Genomic DNA, 27,780 nt, shown 5'->3' with positions numbered 1-27,780 from the left:
ATATCATCAAAGTAGAGAAAGGGAGTATAATGAGGAGAGAGAAAGTGTGTGTGTGTCTGTTGGCTGTACGTGAGTGTTATGAGTGGTGCTGATAGGTTCAGGGTTGCGTGTGTATGAAAACAAGAACACTCTTCACATGCAATCAGTTCTATAGAAACACAAACATGCAAAGAGCACCAGCACTACAGGTGCATTTTAGAATAAATAAATAAATCTTTGAAAATGTGATTCATTTCAATAAATTGAAAAAATAAATTAAACCCATGTTATGTAGATTATGCATTACACACTGAGTGATGTACGTCAACTGTGTGGTTCTGATTATTATAGTTTACAGTTAATGAAAACCCTAACATTATGAACAACCAAAAAATAAAGAAATAAGAATTTTTAGTAGAGAAATGTTAATGCTATTGAGCTGACATTTTACAGAGTAAATATTAATGTAAAGTTGTGTGGAAGGAAAATGTTTGGTGGAAATATGGATATCCAAAAGAGAAAACTATACAACTCTTAGAAAATTGGGAAGCAAAATCCATTCAAGAGTTTGGGGCAGATTTACAAGGTTTGGACTGCAGCCGGAGTAAGTGCTACAAGAGTCACACAAACTTACCCGAGAGATAGACTCCAAATGTTGCATTCCAGACGCTAAAACACAGAATCCTCTCACCTGAGCTGAGGAGAAATGCAACTGACAGTTGTTCAGTGGCCTAGCAACTTTTTAGACAAAAATACATTTTGCATTTAATTTGGAAGTCAAGATCTGAGAGTCTGGAGGAAAAGAAGGGGACACAGAATCCAATTTGTTTTGGGTCCAGTGTTGATAATGTCTAAGATCCACACTGCTATCAGCTAAGAACTTGAAGAACACTTCATGCTTTCCTTTGCCGTCAATCTTTATGGAGATGCTAATTTCATTTTCCAGCAAGCTTTGGCACCTCTCCATACTGACAAAAGTACTTGATTTAACTATTTTTGAAATGACCAGCAACTCGCATGACCTAAACCCTTTAGAAAATGTATAAGGGATTGACAAGTGGAAGACAAAACACCAGACCCAGCAGTGAAGTTAACCCACAGCAAAATGGGCTTCCTTAGCTCATCAACAAAGCTACAGGCTGATCACCTTCATGTCCTGCTGCGCTGATGCAGTACTTCATGCAAAAGAAGCAGCAAGTATTGAGTGTGTATACTGTAAAAGTACATCTTTATAATTTTCAGTGGGCTGACATTTCTGTATTTAAAAATGTTTTCACAGCTGTTTTTAATATTCCTGAATGAAAATTAACTGAAGTAAACATGTTTAATATATTTCAGTGTAATAATTCCTTATAAACATTAGTTACATTTTCTAAATTTAACCACTGAAATAAATGAACTTTTCAATTATAGTCAATGTTTTTAATTTGTGCAATTTGGCTTTCACCTTAGGGCAACAAAGCCATGGTTTATTTCACCTTAGGCAGGTAAAATAAACTTAAAACAACAACAAAAAAGTTTGAGCACATTGTTCCAGCGAAGAACATTTAGATAACTCTATAATATCAGGCAACTTATGTAGGCGAGGAGAAGATTAAATTTAGTGAATGAGCAGTTCGTTATTGTAATTTAGTTTACAGTTTAAATTCAATCTTAGCAGCTCATAAAGATTTGCAAAATGACAAATCACTTTATCATCAGTCCCAAAACTAAGTGTAAAATGATCACACCGATCTTAAGTTTGAGTGCCAATGTACAAACCCACTCGAGGCAGATAAATGGTGCAAATTGTTCTCTAGAGTTAAATAAAGCAAAACGTACATATATATATACACTCCACACTCTGTGGTGGATACAACCCTCTTATTTTATGTCTGCCGAGAAGTGGTTCACATGTAACATAAATTTTTGCATGCACAGCAAAAATTCTTATTTTGAGGCGAACTTTCGGCTCCCGAGGAAACAGCTGCAATGGGTAGGCTGAGCAATTGTAAATAAATAATTTAAAGCCCCTTTTAGCCAGCCTCTCTGCTATCCATAGCTTCTGATTTAACAGGGGAGATGAATCAATTACCGAACTCAAATTCGGCAGTTTAAAAATAAATGTGCAGCATAAACGTCAAAACAATGAAAGCAGAAGTAAGCAAGATAAATAAGTTGTGCACTGGTTTTCTCTAAGCATAGCAATTGTAGTGGATATGGGAGCGGAGAGAGAGAGAGACTTCAAACACGATCGTTTTCTCTGGCATCGATTGGTCGAGCGTCGTGAAATCCGACTTGAGCGTTGACGGTCTGTCACATTTCACACTGGGCTCATACGCTCACATTCGCAGGGCTCACAATAATATCGACAGATAGGAGCGCGTTGAAGGTATGACTTTTCTGGTAAAATACGTACTCCAGACGGGGGAAATTGACCTGGTTTCAGTGGTGTTCTCTGAGGCGGGGTCTTATCTCTTGACCGTGTTAATTTTAGCCCCGGTTCTTTCTTTCCAATTCTAGATTCACCACTTTTTTCCTCTCCAATCTTTCTCTCAGCGCTTCGCTGTTCGCGTCTTCACAGCTGGGGGACTCACCACCACCCGGCGACTCAACGTAACGCCAAGAACCAAACTTTAACCATTTTTGGTTCATTTTTTAAAGCGTTTTGCTACCAGTTACCCGGCGTTTTAAGGGGTTTGTGGCGTTGCTCGTTAGCTCCGGGATTTTTTCCCTCTTGTGTTGGTCGCTGCTGGAGGAGGGGTTGGTTGGTTGGCGAACCTTGCCAAGCTAACGAGCGACATTACGCAGACTGGCTAAACAAGTTTAAATAAAGGGTAAAGTTAATGAAACTTAATTCAGGAGAAAACACAGTGATGACTAGGTGAAATGGTATAGAAACGCGGTTGTTTAACTGACTAGAAAATTATAATATCGCGTTTATCTCTGCGCACTAACCCTAGCGACTCCCCCAGCGTTAGCCTCCCCCGAAGTTAAACTCCGATTAAGTAAACGTTGTCAATGAGCGATTGAATAAATGTTGATTCAAAGCGGGTGTTTTTACTTTAAAACATTACATTTACGCTTCTTTGTATTAAATATGAAATTAAGGAACGTCTCTGTGTCAAGAGTTTGTGTGAAGGGGGTTTATCGCTAGTTGTTGAACCAGTTTTGTTGTGTGTAGTGGACGAAATGCTGCTAACCATGAACTTTTCTTAACATACATTTTTTTTTTACTTATTTCCTTTTCAAACTTTTTTCTCTCCCAACAGCCCCTTAAAGCTGCTACTGTGGGAGGAAACGAGAGAAAAAGCTCAGAAAAAAAGAAGTAGAGGAAATCCCCCGAAAGGAAATGCCAATCGCAACCGCTGGACAGCCAACGACTCAGGAGCCCAGAGTTTGCCCCCGGCTGCCCTCCACCCCGGAGCCTGTCCCTAAAGGGGCTGATTTATTCGAAGAGGCGGGGGCGGCGGAGTCGGCGGAGCGTACAGAGTACGGGGCCGCCGAGGGGGGCAGAGCGGTGTTCGGGGGCTTCAGTTTCAGCCACAGCGGCGCTCGGAGCTTTGTACAGCCCGGTTCGACCAGCGGCTCTCCGCCGCAGTCCCCGACCGCCGCCTCCTCCTCGTTCCTCCTCCACCTTTCTCACTCCCACCAAATGACTATGGAGCCCCCTCGGACTCGATCGCGTTCTCGGTCTGGATACTACCAGCAGTACGGGGTTGGGAGTAACAACACCGGAGTTGCGGTGTCCAGCCACCACCAACACCACCACCACCTCCTCCACCAGCAGCAGCAGCAGCAGCAGCAGCAGCAGCAGCACGGAGCCGCCTGCGCCCCGCTCGGAGCTCACAGCAATCACCCGGAGAACCAGCAGCGAGCACCGGGAAGCAACGCCCCTCCCGGCATTCACCGGCTCCCCTCGGTGCCCGGTGCGCACCACATCCCGATGACAGGTACATGTTCCCCCTCGACTTTTGTCAGTGATAGAGAAGTCTCACGTTTATTGGACTTTTGTTTTTTCACACAACCTCTGCCTTGAAGGGATGGATGGCAGTCTGGGGCGGGGCGGGGGTAGGAGTGTTTTTAGAGCCAAATTGAAACAGTGAGGGGGTGACTGCCCTGAAGGGCTGGCATGACAGTACTGTTTGTGTATGTGCGGAGACGTTTGATGTGCTCTAATTAGATGGGGTGTTACATGGGCTTGTCTGGGCGGTGCAGAGTTAACACTTATACAGTAGTTTAATGAACAGCAGCGGTATTTTTGTTTGTGTGTGTGTGTGTGTGTGTAGACTGGGGCAGCCTCAAGCCAACAGAACAGCTGAGAACAGGATGTAAACGTCACTTTGTTAAAGCAGTGCAGCACCTCCACATTTAGTCAATTCTGCAAAAAAGTATATAGGTAACAAGACTTGTGCACAGGCTAAAGTTTGTCCGAAGTAGGCATGGGGTTGTTCCTTTCTATGTGGAATAATACTAGGCTATTTGGTGATGCGGTTTCTAACAACAAATTGCACGATTAGAGACTTTACAAACTGTATAAACTTTATTGAAAGTATGTAATTGAAGATGTAGCTCTGGCTATGATGCGTTCAGTTTTGTTTATGTCCCTGTCTGCAAAAAAAAAAAAGTCCTGTCCACTTGCAGTTTGTGTTGGCTCTAAAGACGCTCGGAGTTATGTTTTTACCAGCAGCTGCCTTGGTAACTTATGCTTGGACGTTTTCCTTAACAAAGATGAACTTTTGAGTGTGGGGTTGTTGCTGGGTGTACATGCAGGGTCACTCTCAGACAGCAATTCAAGTGCAGTGAACCATGTATCATAGAAACACCTCGGCTAGAGTTTCACCTTCTCCAAAGTGTGGTTAACGATTTATGTTTTTTTTTGTTTTGTTTTTTTTCTTGTCTTAACGCAGACACAAAACACTCCAAAAAGTTATTAGGGAACATATTTCATCAACCTAAATCTTGATGCTATGGCTGTTAACTAACTCGTTATAAAGATAAAACCGGAAACTATGTATTTGGTATTTTTGTGTCGTCATATTGAACTCTATTCATTTATTTTTAAATTCTGCTTCCTCAGTCACATTATCCAGCAAAACAGCACACAGCTTACCTAAACTTCCTATTAAAAATGATATAAAATCAGTCTTTGAAGGTTCATTAGAATAAAAACAAAGGCACCTTTAAACAGAAAGTGCTTGTTGGTGTGTTCAAAGAACCCTGCAGCATTTAATTGAGACTGGAATTACCTGTCCTGCAGAGCCAGACGAAAACAGCTGAACCAGTCTAAGCAAACAGGCTCCCAAACCGTGCACATTTTCTGAGCAGTGTTCTGCTCACTGATTGGCTAGGAATTGTCTGTATTTCTTTCGAGTGACATGGGAGAGAGATTGAAAGACGATTGAGAAATTGCCATACCAGTCCGCATCACTCGCGTTCTTGTCATCATCAGCGTTAGCAGCCTGTAGTTTTCACTGTCAAAATAGCTTATTTATGACATGTGGGATTGCTTGAATCAATGGATTGAATGAATAAACTGTACTTGGATCCAAGCTGAATTCAGTTGAAGCCAAGCGGCATTGCTGGGATATTTAGTGAGAGTGTCTGAGCTGGGAACCAGAACCTGCACACAGGGCTGCACTTCAGTCTTACCATAGCTGCGACTCAAATAACACAAATGTCTGCAGCATTTAAACCTGATTACCTGTGTCATTTCTTCCCCTGGTCTCTGTTAAAATCTCTTTACGATCAGCAAGGGAGAAGATCACTCATTACTTTCTATTGTAGATGTCTTATAAAAATGGTAGCAGGGCTGTTCTGGTCAAGGCTTTTTGTCTGAAATTAGGATTATTTAAGTTTGACTATATTAAAAAGAGTGATTATTTAATTTAATTTATTTTTTTGAGTATCAACAGTAGAAAAGACATTGTTCTTTCTTGTTAGGTCTTTGCAGTGCTACAGATAAGGACACAGACATGGAGCTTTTCCATTCCCCTGTGTGTTCGGCTTGCTTGTCTAGTTCATACAGCGTCATGCAGCATTATATGTCATATAATGCTCAAAAAAAATCACCTGGCTAGTATAAAAACTATCCTTAGTGATTGAAATCTTTTTCTCAGTGGTGATTTTTTTATTTTTTATCTTGTCACTGTTCTGTAGAAACATATTTCTTCTTTTTAATGTATACTTGGGTGAGTGCAGAGGTTTGTTAGAGAAAGTTCATGCAGTTAAGGTCTATCGTACCATTAATCAGAAACTTGCCTGCAGGCAATTTTCATACAAAGCTTTACCCCTGGTTAGCCGAGTAAACCTGTTTTGAAATGTTTTTCTCTGCAGCACAGATGTTAGCATGGTTTATGAGCAGCCAATGGCAAAAAGGGTCAGTTGACTCTATGGTGATCCCTGCCAATGAAAATGGGCCCAAGTTCATATCCCAGTTTTGTATTTAAGATCCAAAAGGGAGAGCCATTGAGGAAATCTGACAATATTAACTTATGCTATCTGGTGGGAAAAGCTTTGACCTCCCAATATAAAGTTTGTCCAACTCAGACTTTTCTTTAGGAAGCACAATATGATAAAAAGCCCTGAAACAAAACCGTATTAAAAATATAAGTTAAAGAGAACTAATTGTGAAACAAGGTTTCAGATATAGACCAAAGGGAAAATGATTCCTATTTAGATGTTAAGCTATCTTTAGGATAACAAAAGGTGTTTTCTATGTACATATTTTTTTAGGAGAATGTAGAACTCTGGGGTTTCCAAAAGATTGCTAACATGTCACAGATTGGGGAAAAAAAATCAATAAAATAGAGCAAAGTCACTTTGCAACCTTCCTGTTATCTCCTAAAGGTGTGGCTCTCTCTTGTTGCCCGAATAAACCGTTGATGTAGTTGAAAATATTTCCTTCTTAAATATTTTTCCTTTGATTTGAAGACCTCCCATATTGACAGTAACTAACCTTTAGTCCCCTTCCCTCAGTAGCAACTTCCACAGCGAGCATTGTTGTTGTCAGAATGACCTATAAACGCTTGGTGGTAATTAGCATTTTGTCTGTTGAGCTTCTGACATCCATTCGTTCTGTCTATCCTGTTGATTGGATATACAGGACTGATCAACCTGAAAATGGTTCTATTAAGGTAAAACGTTTTTTTTTGTTGGTGTGTTTCCAGTATATTGTAATAAAAACGGGGGCATTCCAAAGTCCAGTTTCCCCGTCATGTTCTGGCTCCCTGACAGAGCTCCCCTCCATCCTTTTTCTCACATTACTAACAGGCAATATGCTAAACAGCAGTTACAAATTTGTCAACACATTTTAATTACTTTTTTTTTTGTCACTTGAAACTTCTCAAATTTATTGCACAGGGAGGGCATTATTGCCGAGTAATAATTGAATCACTCATTTGACGATAGAAATGTTTCAGGATAATTAGGAGTTGGATATTCTTTTAGCAGAGTAAAGCAGCTGGTTATCTGGACTCTTCCCAGCACAACACCCCTTATTAGACCCTCGCTTCATTCCCAGAATCAGCCTTCCTTGTTGGCTGAGCGTGAAAGAAAAGGAGAGATACTTAATCCATCCTTCCCATGCTAGTCACCTGCATTGGACATGAAAGATAAAGCTGCCCTGTAACTCTTCAGTCCCCGCCCCGCTCCCTCTCTCCTCTCTTCCCTTTGTAGTCTGCTGTAATTCTTTTGGTCCCCTTTTTTTTTTGTCCTCTCTACCTCATTTGTTCATTCTTGTTTATTGTCTTGAGTGCTCCCTTTTTTCTTTGACACACCGTCTTGTTTGCTGCGCACATGACTGTGCCCACCTGGTTTTCGAATTGTAACGTCCACTGAGATAAGTGTTCCCAAAGTGTGCAAAAAGCACCGCCAGATTGATCCGAGTAAAAAAAAAAAGGGGGGGAAAAAAAAAGAAACATTGTCTGTAGCATTTGATATCCTGTCCCGATTCTGTCCCACCTCTGTCACAGCCTGTCCTCTTTTAGCCACATTCCCTTCTCCCTCCCCTCCGGATCGTTCAACCCTTTCTGTACCCCTCCGATCCATTTTCTTTGGCCTCCTCCCTCACATTTGTCTAATGGAGGGATCGTTTTAATGGATTGCCCAAAGCAGCAGAGAGGAAGACACTACAGTCACTCTACATCTGCCTCTCATCCCTCTGTCACTGACAGAACTAGAAACATTCATATTGTTTAAGTTCTTTTTTTCTTCTTCTTCTTTTTTTTTACTTTCCTTTGTCTTGGCACCCAGGCAACCCCCTGCAGTGTGAAGAGAAACCCTTTCACTCTGATTTACCAACTCGTAGGGGTTTCGTGATGCTCTTTCACTTCAAATAAACAACAAAGAAGTCACTTTGGTCAGGAGGAGAGGATTCCTGGAAGAGTGGACTGGTGACCTTAAATGTGGCCTAAAATCTAAGAGATGGGCTTTGTTGTGGTTTGGAAAAAGTACTTCTAAGAGGGAAAGAATGCCAAAGGTCAGTTGAAGCCTTAAGAAATGTCAATATAAAAAGGAGGGAAAGGCCAGTAAGAGTGCAAAAAATGTTCCAGAAAAAAAAGTAGGGTTAGTTTAAAAAAGACGTCATGTGTGGGATTTGGCAGGTTTGCTGGAGTTGCGAGGAAGCGCAGCGCGTATTTTCTGTTTATAAAGGAAGGGTCAGGTGCAGAAAGAGGTTGAGGAGAGAAAAGGGAGAGCTAATTAGATGGAGGTCTGGGAGTATTAAGAAAGGGAGCATGTGAGCAAACCTCATGAACCGGAGCTGGCAGGAGGAGGATATCACGGGCAACACACTGTAAGCAAAGCACAGGGAGGAAACCCAACTTGCAAACAGCCTCTGAGCTTACAACCTGTAGAGCAGCCCCTGACTGAGCGCCGAGAGGAGGAAGAAGGACGGGCAGGAGGTGCTGTTTGCCCCGACTGTTTGCATGTTGACCGGCTGTCTCTGTTGATTTAAGCAGGCCAGTTGTTCAGGAGATGAGGCCTGCTTCTGTCATGGCAGCAAATCTGTTGCTTTCTGTTCTCTTGGCTGGAGTTCAGAAGGACAATGACTGCAACGTCGTCTGAGATGTGTTCTTTAAAAATCCCACTTGGTTTTATAACCCTATTCTGGGAAACTTATCTCACAAGTTCCTAATGTTGTTTAAGCAAATTATGAAATGGGAGTGACATTGAGACTTTTTCAAAGATTACTTAGCAAGTCTAATATCCAAGTTGATCTTCAGGTTGTAGAAAACCAAAGCAGTCCTAGTTGAGCTTTAGAATCACTTCTTGTAGTGTTGGCATCTAGGCCCGTCATGACAGCAGATTGTCCCAGAAATCATTGTGATAAACAATAATATTGTTGTTTTGAGAACATTTTCAAGTAATATACTGATAATGGCATAGTAATGGAAATTTTGCTCTCTCAAAGAGCCATAAACTTTAATTGTGTAAACAACATATGACGCAGGAACTGGAAAATATTTTAAATATTCCCACCACACCCCCCCCAAAAAAAAAGACTAAAAGCTTTAAAAAGTGGGGGAAAAACACAAATAAGATAAAAAGAAAGCATCATTTTCCTTAGTCTTTAAAATTCTTCAATTCTTTGTTTGAAGGTATAAAATATACTGGATTTTTGTCTGTGACAAACTGTAAGGAGGTTCAAGGGGTGTGAATGATTTAGAAAGGACTCTACTATTCAAACATGTTCAGTAGAGTACTTTAAAGAGTCAAGGGTAACATACTCCTCCCTCATCAAGCCCTTCCTGTATTACTATTCATGGCCATGACACGAGGTAAATATGGTTATTTCAGTCATCATCTTGACAATATGGCAAATATCATCCAGTTTAGAAAGTTTTAAAAATTTGTGTTTGTATTGCGGCCAAAAAAAATAAAATAAAAAATGACAGCTGAACACAACATGCTGCAGGAATGGTAGAAAACTGTCACTTAATCACAAGTTTCCAATGTGTAACCTTTAAAACCAGACTGTTACAGGAGAAGTTTTTTTTTTCTTTTCTTTTACTATTTATTTGATCAATTCATACACTTACCCCACTTTTACAAATATCCATTCATTTTTTAGAGAAATTCAATCTGCAGTGAGGTCTCATGTCCTCAGTTTTAAAGCACATAAATTGTGCTGTGGTACGAAACTACATACTGAGATTTCGACACAAGTTCAAATTATGTTTTAACAATACAGTTGAAGTTAGTTGGGAGCACTTTCTTTTGTTTCAGTGGTATCTCCACCCCACCGCAGACATCTAAAAACACAGTTCATCAGCTGTTTTATATTTGTATTTATGGCGTAAAGGAGGAAGATTTTGGCTGTGAATGCAGAATATAGAGTGAGTAATATCATATGGTCTGAAGGAGTGGTTAGCCTCGTGCGTTTCATGCGTCACAAACTTCCTCAGTGGCTTGCGCTGTTGGGGACTGTCAGAAACTTGTGCTTGCAGGTTGTAAGGCTTCACTTCTAAAACTGTCGTAATGGCAGATCCCTGAAAAGATGTCAGGAAAAGCACCAGAATGTTGCACTTAAATACATAAGTTCAAATGGGGGGGAAAAAAAATCACAAATGACAGGTGGAAATACCGTCATAGATTTTCTTCTGAAGCTGGATGGGCCTCGTCATGCACTCTGGCAGGGCTAGGCTTTGAGTTACTGTTAAAGGTGCTTTCTAAATTAAATCTGTCATCTTTGGACAGGGATTATTTTTGATTTGTCAAGAGTAGCCATCCCAAAATTACGCTTGTTCATGCTCAGATACATCGTTTCTGTTTGAATACACCGCGCTTCCAAGTAAATTTAAGCATAAAGGTTGGCTCCTACTTTTAAGAGTGGTATGGTATTGATGCATATTTAAAGAAAAAAACTTAATGATGAAGTTAAATTATTTACTATTAACTAGAATTGCTCAGAAAAATGTGCCAGTCGCAAATTCAAAAATCTAATCTTTTTCCTATCATTGAAGGCACAATGTCTGTTTGAGCTTACAACTGCTGTTCTGTGTAGATGCTGTTGCTGACAGAGGAAGGCTCAAAGTTAGCTGTTTTCAGCATCAGTCAGGAGTTCAAAATGAAGTTGGCTGAAGCACAGAAATGTAAGAGGTTATTCTCTGAAACGCTGAGACCTGACTGTGGTTCTTTTGGGCTGCACAAAAGTGAGTCTTGAAGCAGATAATAGGAAGGCTAAATGAAGTGCTGTAAGAGATGCTCTGTTTTATCCTTTTGAGCTCTAAACGTTTCAGTCATGTTGAATTTGGAAGAGTCCGTAGCCTTTTGGAAATCTCAGAGATGAGATGAACGTCTGTGTTCTCTAGAAAGCGCACACAAAGACCGATGCTTTAGTATTGGTAGCTGTGCTAACTTTGCTAATTATCAGGATTAGATGGTAATAATGGTTTAAAATGTCAATTTTGTGCTAATTGTCTTTGCTTAGAGGAGTAGTGGACTCACACAGCTGATTAGTGCTTCCCTTTTAACTTTTTTCTAAATTGGAGAGTCATCTATTTTTAAAAAAATCTTTCTTATAAATGGGTTTGTGTGCCAGCTACCTCTACACTCAGGCTTGTCAATATGAAGTGTACAAACTTCTGCTCACAAGCAGTTTGTTTAATGTATATTTTTACTCCCAAGAGCCACAGACAGATAAGCAACTTTAATGTGGCAGCTAAGAGAGGAAATGAAAGGAACATAGTGACGGTAGAGATGTTACACGACAGGAAAATATACGAAAGGCAAAATGTGCACACACATTTGTACCATCAAATATTCAAAACAAGCAATATCTGGGCAATCTTTACCAACATGTTCTGTGACAGCTTTCCGCTTCAGTGTGAAATGTGCAGTGACATGTGTTCAGGAGGCGGGGTGATGTGAGAAGTGCGTGCATATATGTGTGGGTTTGTGTTTCACATATGTTCAATTTTCTTTAGCAAGTGCTGCATCAGTCGGTGTTCTGTCCATCGGGCTGTTTTGTTCTTACAGTACAGCCTGCTACTTATCTGGGCTCTTATCCGTCAAACCAGCTGCTCTCTCCAGCGGTTTTGTCGCCCGGAACGGGAAGAGGTAGTTTACCTTGGAGCGCAAAAGGGGGGTGATGGGGATCATGGACAGAGATGGCGCGATAGGGCAAGGACAGGAAATGTGGATGCTGTGTGATAAAGCGGCTGGAATATATGGGAGACAGACAGGTTGGCTGATAGGGAAATGGATCGCTGGCAGGGAGGGATGTAATGAAGGGATGGGAAGTGTGAGGAGGAGGAGGTGTACGAAGAAGGAGGGTACCTTAGCCAGTGCAAGAGGGAGGGATCAGAAAGGGAGGGGAGAAGTGGAGGAAATGGATAGAAATAGCTGATGCACTCCGAGTCGTACAGAAAATCAATAGCAGTCAAGAGCAGAAGCCACAACCCCCACTCTGCTCCGTCTGGCTGTTCCCTCACCCTCCACGGCCGCTTTTCCTCCAGCCGTTTTCCTCATGTTTGTTCCTCCACTCCGCGTCCTTTCCTGTCAAACTTTCCTCCTTGGAGCTCTCACACTTTTTTAATGTTCTCTTGCATCCATTTCCTCCTCTTCTTCACCTCCGCTTTGCCCTCGTCCTGTCACCGGCGTTTTCCTTCCTCCACAGCTGCTCTGCATCTTCTGCTGCAGAATGAAAGTCGGTGGTAGTTTAAGGTGCAGTTGGAAAATAAAATCTCCTGTCTGCAAACTCAAACATATTTTTAAATTGACTTTCACAATTGAGAGAGAAGGTGGAGTTCTTGACATATAATAAATAGTAGGCTTCCTTAAGTATGTCGACGTTGATTTAACTTGTCGATGTCACTCTGTGATAACACAACTTGGTTAGAAACTTTTTAAACCACTTTGAATAATTAACTGAGCTTACTGTATCGGTTGATCACTAGAATCAATTGGGATTTATGTATGATTGTACTGAAATGTATTTGTTTTAGTGAAGTGCCTGAAGACGACATTTGTTGTGAATAGGTGCAATATTAATAAAACTGAATGAAATTAAACTTTTTTTTTTTTTTTTTCTGGCTGGAATTTGTGCCAAACTTAAACTACTCATTCGCTAAAATACAACGTAATTGTTTTAGATCACTGTACAGTCATCTAAGTGACTTTAATGTTTAATGACTTTGGACTAAATACAATTTACCTGTCTGCCAAACTGAGTTATTTAGTGATTGGTGGGATAAAAGCTGGCAATAAATGTCCAAGCAGGTCATTTTTGGTGCTCGTAATGTCCTACAAAGTGAAGGAAAAAATAGAAAACTGAGACTGAAAATAGAAATGCTGCGGACATATCTGCTGCTATTAGGTCTTATGTTTGAGGTTGTCCTTACGGACCATGTTGTTCCTCCTTTGTGTTTTCTTCTTGGGCCAGCTCTTACTTTTTCTGACGTTCACCCATGAATCACACCCAAGACTAGACAAACATGACTATTTCGTTGTTGTTGCTCTTGACATCCATCTACTTTCACCAAAATACAGGCAATTCAAGAAGCTCTAGTTTTCTGCTGACTGTGTTTTCTGCTTCTTTTGTTCCGAGTTCAGTGTATTGATTAAACTTTCTTAGATTTAGGGTCAGACCTGACAGTCTCCCCACATATTATCATTGATACTGCAGTCTTATTATTCAGCCGTCCTCGAGGCCCAGACTGCAGAGCCAAATAGTGTGTCGTCTGTTACCCCAACAGCGGGTATGATGTCATTCAAACATGTTCTGTTGCCTCAGTGTTGCGCTCTATAGAGTGAGTCGAACTGAATGACTCGCCTCTGACTCAATTTACAGGATTCTGACAATGTGTGAGTGAGACCATATTCAGGGAGGAAACTGGTTTTTGGCGCATTGTGATCAGTGAATGAGTGCTGCATAGAGGGGAGCTGTGCAGCCGGCGAGTCCCATGAATGCTTCGTCAGTTCTCCGGCCCTAAATTGTCTCACTGGATTTGTGGTGTTAGCTATCTATTTATTTATTTTTTTATATCCTTACCTCACTAATAAAAGCTTTCCGTTATTTATGTTGCTTTCCATCCAGATAAAAGAACGAGAAGAATTTTTTTTTTTTTTTTTTTTTTTTTAAAGTGATCGAGGGCTTCTGAAAACCTTCACTCTGTCTGCCTCGTCTTTCATTTCCTCTACTTGCACCACTTTGTTGTCAGTCAGAGCTTTTCTTCAAAGACGGATACTAGAATCAGAAAAAAAAAAAATCCTCACAAACAACCAATAGGTGTAAAGCTCTTTTATAAAGGGCTCTTCTCGCATGCCTTCTAGGTTACCTCTCTTCATTTCTATTGTAGAGGTTGCTTCGCTTGGCGTGCCCTTGGGAGCGTTTACCCTTGGAGCGCGTACCGGTGCCACCATCTGTGATCAGGACGTACCCGACCAAAGATTTGGCCACCGCAAAAGAGGGGGAAAAAAAAAATAAAAGAAAAGTCAAAGCAAATAGACAAAGACAATAAAAAAAAGATGAAAGGATTGTGGTAAAACAAAAGAGTAAACGTCTTAGCAGTGATGCAAGCGGCAGTATCATCTGAAAGCTCCTCTAATCCTGGATTACTGTGTTTGTTCTGTTTGTGTATGTATACGTACTGAGCCAAGAGAACACCATATGTGTTTCAGTGACTTTTATGCTGCATACGTGGTCGGCGGCCTTTCTCACAAACATGTTGTCATTGTTGTTTTCCGGTTCCAGGTGGCTTTAGGAAAATGACAACAGAAGGATTAAGTAAAGTGCAGATAAACAGATTTTACTGCGCAATAACTGGGTACACTGATCTATCAGGTTCAATAAACAAATATTTACACTATTTCTATAGTGCCCCTTACAGTAATAACTCATTTTGTGGCTCATTTTTAAGTTTACAGTCCTGCATAGATGAAAAAAGGGCATTCAGTTATCATGATTCTCAGAATAAAACGCCAAGATTTCTATGTAATCTTTGTAAGGAATCTGCAAACTATATTTTATCATGTTTGAATCATTTATGTCCCACAGTTCATGACCTGCTTTGTTTTCGTTATGTGCAGGGGCTTCTGGTGGAGCTTATCACTGCCACCCTGACCATGCATATGGAGAGGAGAGGGATAAGGTAAGCCAACATTCACTCATTGTTAAGGCCAAAATTATTCAACAAAGAGGTAATCATGAGGGCTTATTTGGATAATAAACTATAATATGGGTAATAAATCATATTATGGCGGTGGAGTGAAGAATATTTTCAGGAGAATGCTGGAATTGGCATTGGAGTAAAGAATTAATCCAGAGATTTTACCTTTTTTATTCCAAGAGTTTCTGGCTGACCTGATCAAACCGCTAATTATAATGTTTTAACCAATCTGTTGTGAATGGAAAAGTGGGCCACTGAACATTTGGCTTAAGTGTTTGATTCTGAATTAGTTGATCAAAGGAAAAAAGTAAAAACAATTCTCTGATAATGTTTTATTCAAGCGTGTGCAATTTATATGGTAATGTGAAAGAATCAGACTGAGGTTCACAGGTGTGCAGTCTGTGAGATGCTAAAAACACGATAGTGCTGAAAGCAAAAAGTGTTTGCAAAGAAAGCCATAAATGATAAATAGATTACTGAGTAGTCCTAAATATATTGACAGATTGTTTACAAATATAATAGTTTGCTAAAGCCCTATTACCTGTGACAATCTCACAAGAGCAAAATAGCAAATCATGGTGAGCAATAGATTTCAGATAAAAAAAACAAAACAAAAACTGGTTATCATAACTGCTTGAGCTGGAACGTCATTCTTTTAAAAAATAAAAATGCCGCCATGAGAGGATCAGGTTTTAAGTTGCCAATACCTGTATGTGAATTTCCTCTTGCAATTTCCAATAATAAAATCACAGCACTGCGGTTTAGTTACTCTATATCATTGACGGAACTTTTTTAGTAACTTTTAAGGTTTTTTAAACAAAAAAACAAAAACAAACATTGCTACAAAGCGTGTTTGACCTAAAGTGTCTTGAAAAAAAAAAAAAGCCTGCGATGCATATTTGAAGAGTTCAAGTAGAACTCAGTAAATGATTTTAATAACCACAAGTGAACACCTTTTAAAAGCATGCATATATTAACAAGAAAGTAGTGAAAGTGGAGAGGCTGGACACTGAAGTGTTGCGGAAAGCTTGAAGGGAAGAAAGGGGAGGGGTGTTGCTAATGATTTCAGTCTCCAGCTGTGGAACTTGCTTGGAATGAGAGAAGCAAAAGCAGGATGAGGAAGGGAGGGACAGTGGTGGAAGAGCCAAAGACGAGCTTTGAAATCGTCTTTATTAGTGTTTCTGGAAGCATGTCTGTAAATATTAATGAATCTCAAACAGAAAACGGCCATATTTGCTCAGTGTTCATAAAAGCAAAATCGACTAAATTGAAGAGACAAAAAGCATGGACTCGATTGTTGTCTTGTCCTGCACGATCTCGGCAGCCCCGGCTTTATTTCGGTTCTAAGCAATGATAGCAAAGCCACAACAGCTGGAGGCCAGAGTCGCTGTCCGAGAGTTGATGCAAGCATGCACGCCGAGTGAGGTTGTTGTGAAATAGAATGTGGAAGGGCGTGTCAGGATATCTGACTCGCCTGGTTTCTACATGCACTGAATACAGCGACGGTGAAGAGAAGTGGATGGATGGGTGCATAGTTTCAAAGACTTGCTTTAATATCCGTCAGAAAGCACTTTAGTTTTGCTTCTTCTGGTTCAGCTTTTCATCTTGTGTCCTTTTCTTTTAGCCTTGTGAAAATATGTTCAAACACAGCAAACAAACCCGCAGTTTGGAACATGAGGTTAAATTATAGCAGATTGCTTGAGGACACGTACACTCCTTTGTCTGATGATGTTCCCCTCCCTCTAACGGAGGGAGACAGGCCCATCAAACTTTCATACTAATGGGGAAATAGTCTGCATGTCTGTGGAGTGAATGTATGCATTTGTCCTTCTTCTCAACCTCTCTTGTCCCCTCAGATTTCAAGTCTGAGTGAGAGACAGGTCAGATAGACGCAAGAAAAAAACAACAACCAAAAAACGAGAAGATGGAGCAAAAAGAATAAGGGAGGTGGGGGGTTAAAGATGGGTTTAATTTATCTGATACAAGGGAAAGGGGGTGGGGTGGGTGGAGATTGTTGAGCAGGGTAGGAAGAGTGCGCTGGTAAGAGTCTGACTCAGATATGAAAATGGGCACAGTACATGTCCCAAGGGTTTTGGGGTTGGGGCCGAGGCTGGTAAAGAGGTTGTGGGGTGATGGGGTGGATAAGAAGAGCCAATAAGGAAGAAGAACAGATAGGGGATGCTGTTTCATTCTGTAATGGAGAGGAGTAGATGCTGTTTTCTGCAACTGTAATGCAATCAGCCTAAACAGGTGTTATCTGTCCTTTTACAAAGTGCTAATTTGTTTCCAATACTGTTACTTTCTTCAGTATGTTCGCCAAAGCGAAAATAGGTAATTTAACGCAAGTCGAAGGCGTCACTTCAGTTACAAGAAGGCAAACATTTTGGAGACTTGTTTCTTGACTCTTGAAGAAAAAATGTTTTAAAGGAGCAATTTTATATAAAGCAGACTTTTTGAGCTTTGTATAATCTGATAATACCAGTCCCTCATTGAAAACATACCTGGAGTGTTGCTTTGAGTCTTAGAATCATGTTTGAGCAATCCTTTAAGGAAAAATAATAATTAAAAACAACTGAACTGTTCTGCTCTTTCATGCATCACCTTTAACTTCACCCATCCTGACAGGTGAGCGGCAGGTCTGAAATTCAAAAATCCCTGTTCGGTAAACTCACCATACCTTAGCAGTATGTAGCACCAGTATGTAGTTCTGCCACAACACCCTTTAGTGTGGAAGTGGTTGCTTTAGGAATAATACTCGGTTGACTGTTTTCAGTGGGTTTATATTGTAAAGAGTGGAAAAAATTTGCATCTTAAAAGTTGCTGGAAGCTATTTAAGAGTAAGTTTTCTACAGAGGTATGCCAGCTGCTAATTTAGGGTGGTAAAACAGAGGCACTACTGATGTTGCTCATTTTACCCACGCCACTTTGGGTTTTTGGAGGTTTTTTTTTTTTTTTTTTGCGGCCAGCTTGTTTTAGATGCTAAAAGTAGCCACATACCCTGAAATGTACTTTTACAAAGTGTTTCTTAAATTAGAAACGGGTAAATTGTCCTGAACCTTACTTCAGAGTAATCATTTTGTCTTGTTGAAAAACAGTAAAACCGTCTTTTACAGCCACTACTAATACACACAATGTGGCAACTGCTCACAACCAGAAAGGCTTGAAAAAGTCTCTCAGATGTGATCGTTACATCTCCGACCCCTACCTCATGTTTCTTTCTTTCTTTTTTTTTTTCCTGTAACTCAATCCATCTCTAAATCTTTACATGTCAATACTTTCCTAGTTCTTGCTTTCTGGCCCCAAACTGGAGGAAATTGCTCTCGTACATCCAACGAAATCTTCAGGCTCTCATCAAACCACAGCCCTATGACTAAACTATTAGTGTAAACTCTTCATGGCCCCACAGTTCAAACACATTCGTTTTTTTTTTTTTTTGTTTTTTTTTTGTTTTTTTTGCCTCTGCAGATTTTCAGAAGGTCGTGTTTATGGGCTGCAGAAACGGTGGCAACTGCTCATGTGTGAATTTGCGCATGTCTGCAGGCGTTTCCATAACTGCGTGTGTTTCTGCAGTCTGCTCTCCAGCTGTTTCCTGTTAGCTATCGTACTGCTGCTCTCAGGGCTGCTGAGCTGTACATGTGTTCGATCTGGTGCAAGAAAAAGTTGCTCGTTGAGTCACTTAAAAAAAAAAAACTCCCAAAACTCTATAGTATGATTTTACTACTTTAGAGTGATGGTTTGTTGAAATGGGTGTCGTTTGGGGAACATGAGGGAAAGGCAGATGTAGAAATCATGTGTGTGTGAGAACCTGGCTGTCCTGCTGAGTACTGCAAGACTCATCGTGAGGGAGAATGAGTAACAACTGAAACACGGGCAGGTCTGTGTGTGTTCTTGCCTCACCATGTGCCAAGTGGGAGAGTCATTGCCTGACTGTAAGTGACATGACTCACAGATGAGGCAAAGGGACGGAAACGCTATATGATGACTCTTGAGTCACTGATAACTGAATGACTACACATGCAGCTATTTTGCCGTGTTTGCGTACATTTACCGCCTCTTTTTTATATTCTGACTATACAAGAAAGTACATGTCCAGTTGAGGGCGTGTTCCTGCGACTGGCACATGGGCTTGTACGCGCTTGCCTCCTGTTTGTATTTCCTCACTCTGAGAGGAAGTAGCTTTGAACCCTCTGGGCCGCTGAGTGCTTGCGGTGTAAAACGCTCCCCTTCGTAGATGCAGTAAACCTGGGGAAAGATGCATGCTTTGAACCATACAGGTCCAAAGCCACAAAGGATTTTAGGGTCTAGCAGCATTGGACTGTACCCCAGAGGGACAAAGAGTGGTGAACTAGATGTATTTGATGAGTGCTCTGGGTCACTAAACACAATACTCGTCTGTTTCCCCTCTTCCATTGTGCAGAGTGAGGAAAGCCCCAGTCCGAAGCGCCAGAGGCTGTCCAGTCAGTCCGTTTTAGAGCAGCTGACCTCGTCTGCGCCTCTGCCATCTACGCCGTCGCCCCCCATCCGCCCATGGGAGTCGGGACCTACGAGTCGGCGGCAACCTCACCCTCACACACACTACCACCAGGAGAGGTGCCTCACTCCTCCACGACTCCGACGCAGGTAGATTCTTTTGTTTGCTTTTTTTGTACCACAGTCTCCTAAGTACAGTGTTTTTCCAAAAGTATTTACAGCCCTTAAGCCTTTTTTTCCCCCATTTCGTAAGATTGACATTTGTGGCGTTTAAAGTATTTCATTGGGCTTTTATTTGATACATCAATGCAAAGCAGAAAATAATTTTGAAATGGAAGACAAATGATTCATGGTTTTTAAATTGTACCTCAAATGTAAATCTCTAAAGTGTGGCAGAAGTTGGTTTTTACCCCTTATTTTCACTGTTATCCCTTAAAAAAACAATTGTCCTTTGTAGGCCTCTAGTAAATCCACCTGTGTGTACTTCAGTTTTGTTGAAAATCTGACAGCTTTTCTGGGAAGAAAACAAATATTTGTTAAAAGAACACAGTAGAAGTAAAAGTTTGAAGCAGGCTGAGATATAATATCTCAAGCTTTCAACATCATTGAGGGTTGTTCAGTATATCATTCCAAACTAGAACATGGTACAATTGCAAACCCATGAAGACATGGCTGACAAGCTGACAAACCACACTTTTGGATTTAAAACAAGTTTGAAAACCGTGTTTTTCCTCCTACGAATGTACTCCTTTTTGTGGATGTAGTGTCACAAAATGTTCAAAATCTCCAGCTGTGTAAATATCTTTGCAAGACTCTGAATGGAACGAACGGTCTGCTGTCCTCTCTTACAGTCCGCCTGCGAGGCGCCAACGCGGCCGTCTCTCCAGGCCGTCCCGCCACCCTCCTCTTCATCACCATCCCTCCGCTCAAGGACCTACAACTCGCCCGTCACCGTCTGAGCGTCAGGACGAAAACTACCACCACATCCCCCTGCCCTTGTCACATCAGACGTACCCGGCACACACTCCAAGCACTTATCCTCAGCCCCCCACAGCCGGCGTAGGAGGCCGAGGTTCTGAGGAGCCCCGAGCCTTCCACCCCCCAACGTTATCGTCGCAACTGTTGCACCCGGCTGCCCATCATCACCCCCATCATCACCTTCCTCACCATCAGCAACAGCATCACGCAACACAACAGCAGCAAGGAGCCATGGTGTTGGACTTGCACGATCGGGTTAGTTTGCATCTGTCGAACTGTTGGAGACATTTACCTGTGTTGGTTAGTGCTTGTGTTTTTATGTGAGCTGCTTGTATTTTCTTCAGCTGCAGCAGGGCAACATACCCGTCTCCTACACAGTGACCCCTGTCCCTCCACACGGCCTGGCAGCACCTCTGTGTAGCGGTCAGCACATTCCCCCCTCCTGCTCCTCTCAGCAGCAGGTTCCCACCTGTAGTGTGGTCTTCAGCGCTGGACAACACTACCATCCGGTGAGAGAAACTCCCCAGTGTACAACATGTGACATTGTTCGTACAATTTGCAGTTTCCATGGTTCTGCGCTTTAAAGGAAGCAGTTTATCGTGTGTTAAGGTTTCCCAGTTTGGAGGACAAAGTTGGTTTTCTAAGTCACAGCTGCCACCTTGTGGCAAAGATGGCACATTACAGGTGATATTTAAAAAAGTAGTGTCCTTTTATTTTGACTAGCTTCCTTTTTCTTTTTCTCGCCTCTTTTTTCCAGATGCTACAGGCATGTTCAATGCATCATTTGCCGGTTTCCTATGCGTTTCCCTCACTACTGTCTAGTGACCCTCAGTTCCTGATTTCTCCCCCACCTCATCTCTCCCACCATCCGCCCCACCTGCCCACACAGTTCCTGCCTTTTCAGACTCAACAGCCAAGATCGGTATGTGAACAATCTGCTACTAATGCTTACACTTTACATTTGCTTGGATTGTATAGTTTGAAAATTGCGAGAAAAGCCATGCAAGAATTATGGTGTACACCGGGCTAAAATGACATAGCCATCAAATAAATTTCACTGCAGTACTTCCTTTTGGTCAGATTTACCACAAAATAAAGCAGTTTGTTCCATATTAATGCATATTTTTGGTTTTGTGGATATTTATCTCAGCCCTTACAGAGGATTGAAAACGAGGTTGATATAGGGGGAGAGCAGCTCCCTGTTGGAGGAAGCTTCAGCTACGCCCACCATCACCACCACCACCAGCCTCCCTCCACCCTGCCGCCTTCCACTCCGCTCCAGTTCCTTTCACACCATGACCCCCTGTCGCAAGATCTTTTCACACTGGTAGGGGGATATGTTTTTGCTTTTGTTTTTAAATCCCACATCGATTCAACGATTAAATTGTTGCTTTGCTTTTTCTCTTCTTTTTTTTTTGCAGCCATATCCCCACTTTATGCCTCGGCGATTCGCCAGTCGCCGTTACCGCTCGCAGCAGGCCGTGCCCCCGTCTCCGTACCACCCCAGCTTCCTGCCTTACTTCTTGTAAGTTTTCTTGCCCCGCTTCCTCGTGTTAAGCCAGGCTTTGGGTGAACACTTCATTGTGACAATGCCAGCTGCATATTTTGATCACTGTTCTTAACTCGCAGGTCAATGCTTCCTGTTCCCCCGAACGTGGCCCCTGCTATCAGCCTAGAACTGGATGTGGACGATGGAGAGGTGGAAAACTATGAGGTAGGACAAACTGAGTTCTGCAACTTAATATATTTGTGAACTAGAAGATGAATATTTTCTATCTATATGAAATCTTCAGGCCCTGTTGAACCTCGCCGAGCGTCTGGGGGAAGCCAAACCCAGGGGTCTAACCAAGGCAGATATAGAACAGCTTCCATCATACAGGTTTAACCCCAACAACCATCAGTCGGAGCAAACACTGTGAGTAGCTTCCTTTTTTTATTTGGAGTGCTTTGTCCCATCAGGCTGCAGTTTTAACAACTTTTTTTTAAATTTAATTTAATTTTAATTTTTTTTTTTACTGCAGATGTGTCGTTTGTATGTGTGACTTCGAGTCCCGCCAGCTCCTCAGAGTTCTCCCCTGTAATCACGAGTTCCACGCCAAATGTGTTGACAAGTGGCTTAAGGTGAGTTGTGTTTTGGCTCTCATAAAAATTGGAAAATGCAACTGTCTTTAATGGGTTTTTTTTTTCTACGTGAAGTTATAAGTTTCATTTCTCACTGTTGGAATGTTCTTGTTTTATTCCAGGCTAACCGCACCTGCCCTATCTGTCGAGCCGATGCCTCTGAGGTCCAGAGGGACTCTGAGTGACCTCAGACAACCACAATCCCCAAGCCCTGTTTTGGATCCGTAAACCATAAAAAGTGAACCGACGTATTCCGTCAAACAACTGGGACCACTGCACATGAAACAGCATTTAGGTGTCAAAACCTGCTGCTTAATCTTTCTTACTTTATCCTTGGACTTCTGAAGCCTTCTGTTTTGTTTAACTCATCTTCTAGTCTGGCATCTTCTGACGGTTGCTGTGAATTACTTTCTTAACACACCCAGCTGCAAATCCACTTTTAATGTCATCATGAATACCTTTCCATTTCTCAACTACGTGTAATTGTTTTCAAGGATGCATTTGTTAAAAATGGGTTTTCCAAGGATTATGACAAACATTTTAATCCAGCCTTGGTATTTTGTGGTGAAAACAAAACTCTGCTCTTTGTAAGGGAGTTGAACCGAACGCAAGAGATTGATTTCTCACTATCCTTGTTTTCCTCACGGTTAAAGCAGCCTGTTTGGAGGGAAACAAAGATTTATTTCACTGTGTGGAATGACAATAAAATACTTTGCACAGACACTTTGTTCTTTCTGTGCAAGTCATTGTGGTTCTGTTGACAAAAAGTTCCTTATGGGAACAATTCATAATTCGAATTCAAAAAGGCTTTATTGATCCCAAAGGGAAACTAAATAAACCACACTTGCAGAATTAGTTTTTCTCTCTCAGATTGATTTGAACTTAAAGAAAGTCGAGAATACTTTGGAAAATTTTAGGAAATTTCTAAAGTGAGGTTTTTATCCTCTGCGAAGTAGACTTTTCTTGTTTTATAAAATGATAAACTTTAACCACACATTGATGTTGCAGCTGATAGAAAAATATGGATTCAGTCTCGCGTGTGAACAGATCTTCAGAAATATTTAAATGCAGTTGAATTTTAAATCAAGCTTTCTTTTCTGCAAAAATTTTAATTTATTCTCCATGCGGTTGGAACGAGTCATTTAAGTAAGTTATTGTGTCTTCTGGTTACCTTCTGTGCAGGCAGCGATCCACTTCATTTTTTCATCGTCTACCAGGAACAACTTTGAGTCTCTTTTCAGGTTTTAAGTGGCTCCACTTTGTTTCCCTGGCAGATCTAAGCCTTCAGCACTTTACAGCGATTGAATTCCTGCGTCGCTTTCTTTGCGTTCTGAACAAACCAGTTTTGAGTTCAATTAAAACTGGTTTTCATTTTCTCTTCAGACGCCTGTTTATTTCTGGGTCTTTTTGGTTTATGTAGTGACATGTTCTGCTTGAGATGCAGGCAAAGGGGTTTTAAAACTGAATCTGTCTGAAAGAGATTAAGTGAAAGATCACGCTGCGACCTTCTGTTGGTATTGGTAACATATTCAGAATAACTCGACACCAAAAGGAAAAAGAAGTATTTAACTATAAAGCAGTAGATTGTTCAGATAATTGCTTTCTATGCACATCATTTCACCTGTTGAGTTCAGATTTAGGAGCAAAAACTGCAGATTTTTTCATCCCACCCTTCATTGGAACATTTTGGGATTAATCTACTTGTTTCCTGTTGGCCTTATGTTGGTTCAAGATGTTCCATTCAAACTACTACTGTTAGGTTGTATTTGCTGCCTGTTTCATTTTAATGCACAACATTTGCAGGAGAAACCGCATGAAGTGCTCTGAAAAGTTCACTGAGCCATCTTTAGAGGCTTGTATCCGAAATGCCTTTTCTACCAAAGCGTCTTCTCCAGGTCCAACCTGCGTCATAGGACAACCAACGCATTCGAACCAGATGTTTGTTTGTTTGTTTGTTTTTTTCTTTCCATCATGTGCAAACTACAGTAATGTCTAAATCTGTTATTTATGTACGCTCTTCCTCTGCATTGTCCGTTTAGAAAAATCATTGGAATCAGTTTGGACTGCAATGTTTCTAGATGCCGTATGTGTGATTTTATGCATCCTTTTTTTTTTTTTTTTTTTTTTTGTCGTACGAATGCATTGTTTTGTTTTCTGGTACACTAGCAATTACCTCAGTTCCACTATTTTTTATCTACTAGAAAATGGCGCAAACGGTATGATTCGGGCTTTCATTCTGATCCCTGGGTTGTTTGAGAAGTTTTCCTTCAAACTCTGAAACTGTATTATTCAAATGGTGTTATATTAGTTTCGTTATGTATTATATCTGTAACCAAAACCATTTGAAGGCTTATGATGATGATGATGATGATGAAATTTTTAACAAACATTTGTACATTTTGTATGAGAGTTACTTATGGTAATACTTTATTAAGTAGTGCAATGATTTTTTTTAAAACCCTTACTTCCCCAACCTCCATCTTTTGGATTTCAAAAGCTGGTTCAATAATAAATGTATAACATCCTCTTCTAATTTTGTGCTTGTTGAGAATTTTGTCCTGAGCTCATGTTTATCATCAGTAAAGATTTTCAAAGATGTTAGTAGTTTCTCGATGAGAGCTCTTGGTGGCAGTGTAGTTCTGTCATCCTGGAAGGCTCCCTATAGATGCCTCTCAAAAAGTTAAAACATCATAGAAAACTTAATTTGCTCGAAATGCGAAACTCATAAATTGCTGTGATACACAAAACTACTGTAAGTGTTTTGTTTTTTTTTGAAAATGAAAGCTTTGAGGAGACGACAAACACTGCAGAAATTTTTTGTGCTCAAGAAACTAAAGTTAATGGCAGCAACATCTCCTTATGTGGCTTAAGGATCACAGTTTAACCCTGGCTGTTTGACGGATGTCCAGCAGGAGGCAACAAGCTTTTACAAGGAGGTTAAGCCTCAAAAGGTGCACCACTAAAGAAAATACCTGTTCACAGTGTAGTGTTTAAATACAATAATGAAAAGCTGTGTGGGAGGAGAAAGGTGCTCAAATAACCCGGACAAGCACAGCCTTGAGACGATTATAGAGCAATAATCCATGTAAGGGTTTTGAGGGGATTCATAAGTCAAAAGATTAAAGAAAAAATCCCCAGAGTTTGGAAAGAGTGGAGCAGCACACAGTCCAAGGTACTTGAGGTCAAGTCCAAATTCAGAACTTCACGTTTCCATCTCCAAGCTTTATGGAGATGCTGATCTTATTTTCCAGCAGGACTTGAGGCATGAGAATCCAAGGCAGGGATCTTCAGCTCCAGTCCTCGAGGGCCAGTGTCCTTTAACTTTTAGACGTCCAAAACGCCTGAATCAAATGGCTGACTCGCCTCCTCAATGTACAGCTCAGTTCCTTCTAATGACCTCATTATTTGACTCGGGTTTGCTGAAGCAGAGGCAAATATAAAACTCCAGCACTTAGAGGCCTGGAGTTGAAGACCACTGATTTAAGGAAATGTATCAGTAGATTGAACAGAGCGACACCAGAACAATACACCCAATTTTAGAGATTTGTTCAATGAATGAGTTTCAGTTTCTGAAATGAATGATCACTGTCTCTGTGTACACTTTTACTAAAAATAAAACATCATGCATTTAATTATGATACAGGCTCTTGTCTGGGCACCAAGTCATTATATTTATCTTAGATCGCGTCAACCAGAGTTATAAAACCAGGAGGCTTGCACTCAAATCTAGCTAAACAGCGCCATCTAGGAGAACGTTTTTTGTTTCTACTTTCTTATTAATGCAAATTCAAAACCTTCTTGTGTTAGAACATTTCTTTTGAAAACAGTTTTATACTTTAAAAATTCTTCACTGATTAGTGAAGAATGTTTTAGGAAATTTAAAAGTCCTCAAACCTCTGAGAAGTACTGAACAGCTTTTGTAGCTTTTCAAAATTCTTACTCCACTGAATGAGCAAAGATGTGTAGATGATCGTCATAAATTTGTATTTAAGGCTTTTATATGTTATTTCCATTGTTAACTTCATCTATGAGTCACTTTTTCTGCTTTTAGGTCCTACTTAACTTTGTAGTCACTTAAAACTAAAGCCTGTAAACTTCAGATAATGCTCCCAACTCTGTTGTCCTGTGACGAATCTTGAGCAAGTAGAGATAAAAGATGGATGCCAACTTTTGGGCAAGTTTATTTAAAGAAAAACATGAGCAGCTTTCGTTATGTTTTGATAATATTTTGACATAATTAAATGTTGTCTGTGCTCAATCAACTGTTATGTTAGATATATGTTTTCATTCATGACATCTAAAGAAATGTCATCTCATCCTATTTGATTGTTTTTTACAGTACAGATTTATTGTCATAAAACACCCATGAAAGGCTCTGATTTGTGGGATCTGAGACCAGACAAACACAGTTTCCACTTTTGGCCTCAGACTGAACCCAAGCGAAGCGCACAGTAACGCTGAAAGTATTGGAAATATAGACCAACAGATTAGAGGGGAGGGAAAATGCGATTGTGGTGAAAAGTGTGATGTTTCTTTGCAGCATCTGCTCCGCAGTAACTAAACGGGGTTTGAAGAAGCATGTCTTCTGTCTTCTGATGTTGGACATAAACATATTAGCTATGATGGCGCACCTAGACTCCGGGTATTATTGCGTTAAAGTCTATATTGTTGGAAAAAGATTTGATAAAATCAAACTATTTCCAACTAGGCGACTTGTAGATTCTAGAAAAGATTGATGTTTTTTATTTTTGTGTGTTTATTTTTAAAATGAAGAGTACTTAACCTTGCTCTAATTCAGCTTTATATAAGTGTCATGTAGGATTAACTGAGTTAATCATCAGTGGTTTATTTCTGCCCTCTGGTTTGACCTTTTCAAAACCATATTTTTCCTCAAATAAAGTCATTTTTATATGGGTTTGGACGAATGCTTGGACATCCGAAAAAGTCCATCTTCAGCTTTCCAGCAGACACCTAAAGGTTTTGGGCCAAAACTGACCAGCATTTTCAACAGTGAACTTTAAGTTTAGTTTCATCAGACCACATGGTTCCCAAAATCATTTTTCCTCTCATGGGAGAAAAAAGATTACAGACCCATTTGTTGACTCAGAATATTATTGAAACATTAGTTAATTTCAGTAACGCC

At 40.7% G+C, this 27,780-nt stretch overlaps 1 protein-coding gene across 2 annotated transcripts; it reads left to right on the top strand.

Annotated features, from left to right (window-relative positions):
• Positions 1 to 2,258: 2,258 nt before the first annotated feature.
• Positions 2,259 to 23,360, top strand: LOC122829921 (E3 ubiquitin-protein ligase RNF38-like). Of its 2 annotated transcripts, none has more exons than XM_044114844.1 (13): positions 2,259 to 2,350; positions 3,231 to 3,911; positions 14,989 to 15,050; positions 19,486 to 19,688; positions 20,390 to 20,771; positions 20,861 to 21,025; positions 21,274 to 21,438; positions 21,667 to 21,843; positions 21,938 to 22,041; positions 22,146 to 22,230; positions 22,310 to 22,431; positions 22,538 to 22,637; positions 22,760 to 23,360. In XM_044114844.1, exons 2-13 carry the CDS (start codon positions 3,311 to 3,313, stop codon positions 22,820 to 22,822), a joined length of 2,229 nt encoding a protein of 742 aa, XP_043970779.1. In that variant the 5' UTR covers positions 2,259 to 2,350; positions 3,231 to 3,310; the 3' UTR covers positions 22,823 to 23,360. The 2 variants fall into 2 exon arrangements, with proteins under 2 accessions (XP_043970779.1, XP_043970780.1); XM_044114845.1 differs by lacking the exon at positions 2,259 to 2,350 and adding an exon at positions 2,575 to 2,795.
• Positions 23,361 to 27,780: the final 4,420 nt, after the last annotated feature.

The sequence above is a fragment of the Gambusia affinis genome, linkage group LG04 (genome assembly GCF_019740435.1).
Source record: "Gambusia affinis linkage group LG04, SWU_Gaff_1.0, whole genome shotgun sequence".
NCBI lineage: Eukaryota > Metazoa > Chordata > Actinopteri > Cyprinodontiformes > Poeciliidae > Gambusia > Gambusia affinis.
This window is presented reverse-complemented; position numbering and strand designations above follow the sequence as displayed.

What these genes read in the sequence shown, in the direction of transcription:
- LOC122829921 (XM_044114844.1), top strand. Translation starts at nt 3,311, where the DNA reads ATGCCAATCGCAACCGCTGGACAGCCAACGACTCAGGAGCCCAGAGTT. An exon ending in TGTTGGACTTGCACGATCGG is followed by an intron (nt 20,772 to 20,860) that starts GTTAGTTTGCAT and finishes TATTTTCTTCAG; the next exon opens with CTGCAGCAGGGCAACATACC. An exon ending in GAGAGGTGGAAAACTATGAG is followed by an intron (nt 22,231 to 22,309) that starts GTAGGACAAACT and finishes TGAAATCTTCAG; the next exon opens with GCCCTGTTGAACCTCGCCGA.